The sequence below is a fragment of the Coregonus clupeaformis genome, unplaced genomic scaffold (assembly GCF_020615455.1).
Source record: "Coregonus clupeaformis isolate EN_2021a unplaced genomic scaffold, ASM2061545v1 scaf2538, whole genome shotgun sequence".
NCBI classification, from domain to species: domain Eukaryota; kingdom Metazoa; phylum Chordata; class Actinopteri; order Salmoniformes; family Salmonidae; genus Coregonus; species Coregonus clupeaformis.
Genome location: NW_025535992.1, coordinates 59617 through 65616, shown reverse-complemented (window position 1 = coordinate 65616; position 6000 = coordinate 59617). Strand labels below are relative to the sequence as shown.

Sequence of the window (6000 nt, the reverse complement as noted above, 5' to 3'; positions counted from 1 at the left end):
GGGATTAATGAGGCCGTCCCTGGCATGCTGTGTCCCTCAACCCACGAAACATATGTCGGGGGGTGACAGCCGCCAAGGGGAACAGCGACATTGAGCTCTGAAAAGAGCTTTGTTAAATACTTACCCTATGGGTAAGCTTGGTGTGCTCATTGTGGGAAGACGTTGATGGCTGGATATCAACGACGCGAGATCTTCCTGAGTCTTCTATGGCTTCTTCAATTCTAGTCCAGTGCTGAAGATAATGGGAGGCAGATTGAGGGAACGGGGTTCCTTATATAGGGACACCTGTACTCCTATTGGCTGTAGGTGTGTGCATAATTTTGCTTCAGGCTGTTCTGCCCTAGGGCAGAGGGTAAACCACTAGGAGCATAGCTCCCCTATGGGGCGGAGCTCCACGATATAGAACCAGTGGCTCATATACAAATGGCTGGTGAGGTCGAATTTCTAAGCCATTTTGGCCCTCTATTATATGCCTCTCCCTTCGCACACACCCAGAGTGGGACAATGTTGTGTGCGTAAAAGTAGCCTAGTGTGCGTAATTTCTTTTTCACGACAGGTAGTATATGGAAATCAATGCGCTTTCTATGGAAATAGGTGGGTGGCTCTTTAAAAGAGCTTTTTGTGGTACAACATGTGTGGAGTAGAACACTGTTTGTAATAGGTTTACTTCTTCTTGGGGGCTGCCTTCTTGGCCTTGGCTGCCTTGGGCTTGGCGGCTTTGGGCTTGGCTGCCTTTGTAGCCTTCTTGGGGCTCTTGGCCGCTTTTTCTTGACGCTGCAGCGGCTTCTTCACCTTCTTGGGGCTCTGGCCGCCTTTTTTGGGTGTAGCGGGCTTCTTGGCCTTCTTGGGGGACTTCTTGCGCGACGGCCTTCTTGGCTGCTACCTTCTTGGGCTTCTTACCGGCGAGCTTCTTGGCCACCTTCTTTACTTTGGGGACTGCGGCTTTCTTGGCGGGCTTCTTCGCCTTACGGCTTTCTTGTTGAGCTTGAAGGAGCCGGATGCACGGGTGCCCTTGGTCTGGACCAGGGTGCCCTTGGTGACGAGGCTCTTGACTGCGATCTTGACGCGGGAGTTGTTCTTCTCCACGTCGTAGCCGCCTGCCGCCAGCGTCTTCTTGAGCGCGGCCAGGGACACGCCTCCTCTCCTTGGAGGCGGTCACAGCCTTGACGAGTGAGCTCTCCACGCTGGGTCCCGCTTTCTTGGGCTAGGCTGCTGCCTTCTTCTTGGGTGCCTTGGCCGGCGCTGCGGCTGCGGGTGCTGGTGCGACTTCTGCCATGTCTGTCTGTCGTTTGGTCCGGTACACACACACACGGTCTGGCGAGGGAGTAGTTTGCTGTAGACGCTGCTCTGCGCTATGAAGCTCCACACCGAGCAGGGGGCTGGCCTTAAACGCGACAGAGAACCATGTAGACTCAAGGCACCCAGCTCGGTTTCTCTGGGCTGGCCAAATGCTCTTTCACTTGTGTTTTCTGTTCGCCTTATCGCCCAAAAGTCACCGACGGAGCCGTGTTTTTGGTCCAAAAGCGAACGGCCCAGCTAGCAGACTTGTCTCCGTTCAGAATAAAGTAATGTGGGCCGCGAAGGGCCGTGCATTTGTTGCGGCTCGCTCAAAACCTCACCGTTCGACTGTCGGGTGGAGCGTGCGCACTGGTTTTCCTGTGCTATTTGTCTCTAAATGGCCTAAAAGTGCATCCGATTGCGAGCAGCACTTGTTGTGTAGTGAGCCCGAGATGTCTGGCAAGGGAATCAAATGGTTTGGGGTCCCCTGATGTGGTCAGGGGTGTTTTAAAGAAGCGCTCTTTTGGGGACCTTAAAACACATGCACCTGTGAGGCCTGGCTGAGACTAGTGTTGTACCTCAAGTTTCAGGTTGTATTCAATCATATGTACAGGATCCACATGGTATAAACAGTCCTACGACATGCTTACTTGCACTATGTGTGTGTGTGTGTGTGTTATTGTATTAGTACTTTTTGTGCACTGGCAGTGTGAGTGTTGTTGTTGTTGTATTTGTAGCCTACTATTTCTACACAGTGAGATTGTGTGTTGTCTTCTGGTAGGTAGGTAGGTGGGTAGGTTGGCTGTCTCTACTAATATATTGTCTGTGTGTGTGTGGGTCTTGGTGTCTGGCTGGCGCTATGGAGGCTGGGCGCATCATGGGTTATGGCGCGTTGATATAGGCCTAGATAGAGGGAGTCTCTCTCCTCACTCACTCACTCTCTCTCTCTCTCTCTCTCTCTCTCTCTCTCTCTCTCTCTCTCTCTCTCTCTCTCTCTCTCTCTCTCTCTCTCTCTCTCTCCTCTCACTCACTCACTCACTCACTCACTCACTCACTCACTCACTCACTCACTCACTCACTCACTCACTCACTCACTCTCTGTCTCTCTCTCTCACTCACTCACTCACTCACTCACTCTCTCAGTCTCTCTCACTCACTCTCTCTCACTCTCTCTCTCTCTCTGTCTCTCTCTCTCTCACTCACTCACTCACTCTCTCAGTCTCTCAGTCTCAGTCTCTCTCTCTCACTCACTCACTCACTCTCTCTCACTCTCTCAGTCTCTCAGTCTCTCTCTCACTCACTCACTCAGTCACTCACTTACTCAGTCACTCACTCTCTCAGTCTCTCTCTCTCACTCACTCACTCTCTCTCTCTCTCTCTCTCTCTCTCTCTCTCACTCACTCACTCACTCACTCACTCACTCTCTCAGTCTATCAGTCTCTCTCTCTCTCTCACTCACTCTCTCTCTCTCTCTCACTCACTCACTCACTCTCTCAGTCTCTCAGTCTCACTCACTCACACTCTCTCTCTCTCTCACTCACTCACTCTCTCAGTCTCTCTCTCTCTCTCACTCACTCACTCTCTCTCTCTCTCTCTCACTCACTCTATCAGTCTCTCACTCACTCACTCACTCTCTGTCTCTCAGTCTCTCACTCACTCAATCACTCACTCTCTCTCACTCACTCTCTCACTCTCTCTCTCACTCACTCACTCACTCACTCACTCACTCTCTCTCTGTCTCTCACTCACTCACTCACTCTCTGTCTCTCAGTCTCTCTCACTCACTCACTCACTCACTCTCTCTCTCACTCACCCTCTCTCTCTCTCTGTCTCTCTCTCTCTCTCTCTCTCACTCACTCACTCACACCCTCTCTCTCTCTCACTCACTCACTCTCTCAGTCTCTCTCACTCACTCACTCACTCTCTCAGTCTATCTCTCTCAGTCACTCACTCTCTTTCACTCACTCTCTCAGTCTCACTCACTCACTCACACTCTCTCTCTCTCTCTCACTCACTCACTCACTCTCTGTCTCTCAGTCTCTCTCTCACTCACTCACTCACTCTCTCTCTCTCACTCACTCACTCTCTCACTCTCACTCTCACTCACTCACTCACTCTGTCTCTCACTCACCACTCACTCTCTCAGTCTCTCAGTCTCTCTCACTCACTCACTCTCTCTCTCTCTCTCACTCACTCTCTCTCTCTCTCTCTCTCTCACTCACTCACTCACACCCTCTCTCTCTCTCACTCACTCACTCACTCAGTCTCTCACTCACTCTCTCAGTCTCTCTCTCTCACTCACTCACTCTCTTTCACTCACTCTCTGTCTCACTCACTCACTCACACTCTCTCTCTCTCTCACTCACTCACTCACTCACTCTCTCAGTCTCACTCACTCTCTCTCTCACTCACTCTCTGTCTCTCAGTCTCACTCACTCTCTCTCTCTCTCTCTCTCTCACTCACTCTCTCAGTCTCTCAGTCTCTCTCTCTCTCACTCTCTAACTCTCTCTCTATCTCTCACTCACTCACTCACTCTCTCAGTCTCTCTCTCTCACTCTCTCTCTCTCAGTCTCTCTCTCTCTGTCACTCACTCACACTCTCTCTCCTCTCTCTCTCTCTCTCTCCCCAAGTGGGACAAGGGCTGCATATGTGGTTGGACTGGCAGAAGAATCCCAGCAGGTGCACGTGGGTCAGAAGGTTGATTGCGGCCTCTTTTCTTTTCCTTGTTGTATATATGTATGGGGCGGCAGGTAGCTTAGTGGTTAAGAGTGGTTAAGAGCGTTGTGCCAGTAACCGAAAGGTCGCTGGTTCTAATCCCTGAGGCGACTAGGTGAAAAATCTGTCGATGTGCCCTTGAGCAAGGCACTTAACCCTAATTGCTCATGTAAGTCGCTCTGGATAAGAGCGTCTGCTAAATGACTAAAATGTAAATGTATAGGCTATCCCAAGGTAGTCATTGGGATCCGCTACTGCTCCAACGACTATCGCAAGGGCCGCCCGCCTCGCTCACTGTGTTATACTGTGACGGCCTAGCAGACACATTCATATCCTCACGTGGAAGCAACTGCCTTAGCTGGTAGAGCACGGCGCTTGTAACACCAAGGTAGTGGGTTCGATCCCGGGACCACCCATACACAAAAATGTATGCACGCATGACTGTAAGTCGCTTTGGATAAAAGCGTCTGCTAAATGGCATATTATATTATTATTTTATTATATTTATCCTGTTGCCTCATGAGGGTAGTAGGAAGGAAAATACACTATGTGACTCAAATGTACTACACTTTACATGGACATTTTGAGTCATGTAGCAGACGCTCTTATCCAGAGCCACTTACAGTTAAGTGTGTGCCTACATTTTCATACTGGCCCCCCTTGGGAAACGAACCCGCAACCCTGGCGTTGCAAGCACAGTGCTCTACCAACTGAGCTACAGGGGACTATTTATGTATGATGCGACCTGGACCAGAAATGACCCGTTGGCAAAAAGGGCTACGTATATATATATATATATATATATATATATATATATATATATATATATGCCTACTCCTATTCTTCCTAGACGGGATTATTCACCCCCTTTTTATTCTTGCCATTATCGTTCTCATTCACATCATTAGGGTATAGTCCAATGATGGAGCGTCCATTCTCTCCGTCGTGTCCTACCGATTCAGGAAGTCGACTCAAAATGACTATCCGCTCATTAAACGACAAAAAGGCATTTCTTTCCATTCAAACCCAACAGACTGCTTTTTTTATTTACACCTTTGACAAATGGTGCCATTTTACATTGCCTTCACCTGGAATGGAGGCCGACAAACATGGGTTACTATTCAGCGGCAAAGACAACAAAAAAGGCGTAGTAAACCACCTACGCTGGAACGGGCGGGGAAATGATACAATGTAGCCGTTCTCCGAGCCGGCGCGCGCCGCCATTAAACAATGATACAATGTAACCGCGTCCTACAATGTAACGCAGCCTACCTGCGCATTCATTCGGTGGCGATGGAAATGCTCTTTTTACTGACAGAGTGGTTGGCTCTTAAAAGAGCCTTTGGGTTCGTGTCGGGATGTTGTGGTTCGAAGAGAGTGACTTTAACTTACGAAACCGTACAGGGTGCGTCCCTGACGTTTCAGAGCGTAGACCACGTCCATGCGGTAACGGTCTTCCTCTTGGCGTGCCGGTGTAGGTGACTGCGTCACGGATCACGTTCTCCAGGAACACCTTCAGGACACCGCGGGTCTCCTCGTAGATCAGACCAAAATCGCTTCACGCCGCCCGGCGAGCCAGACGGCGGATAGCGGGTTTGGTGATTCCCTGGATGTTATCGCGGAGAACTTTGCGGTGGCGCTTAGCGCCTCCTTTTCGAGTCCCTTGCCGCCTTTGCCTCTTCCAGACATGGTGTGTTCGCTAGTTGAGTTCAAGTGAATGAATGACTTCAGCAACGGTTCGTGGAGCGCTATTATCTGCGTTTGGTCGACCTGATTGAGGCCAGCGGCACAGAAAGCGCGCCTCTGTGATATGTTCGGAGGCGTTGCAAAGGGGAGGGGGCGCTCGTTCTAGGGGGACTAGGGAGGAGCGATTTCAAAGGTGACGTGAAAGCACCTACCGTGCGCGGGAAACATACTCAAATACTGATATAGGCTATGTGGAACACAAGGCCAAACGGTGACAACTGGGAGATCAGCTAGTACACTGTGTCCCTGTCCTCATGTTG

The 6000-nt window shown here is 50.3% G+C and overlaps 1 protein-coding gene across 1 annotated transcript; it reads right to left on the bottom strand.

The window, feature by feature from the left end:
- Positions 1-663: 663 nt before the first annotated feature.
- Positions 664-1922, bottom strand: LOC121563466 (histone H1-like). Its single transcript, XM_045219620.1, has 3 exons — positions 1918-1922; positions 970-1144; positions 664-876 (listed from the first exon to the last, which is right to left on the bottom strand). The coding sequence occupies exons 1-3, from the start codon at positions 1920-1922 to the stop codon at positions 664-666; spliced, it is 393 nt and encodes a 130-aa protein (XP_045075555.1).
- Between the last annotated feature and the right edge of the window lie 4078 nt (positions 1923-6000).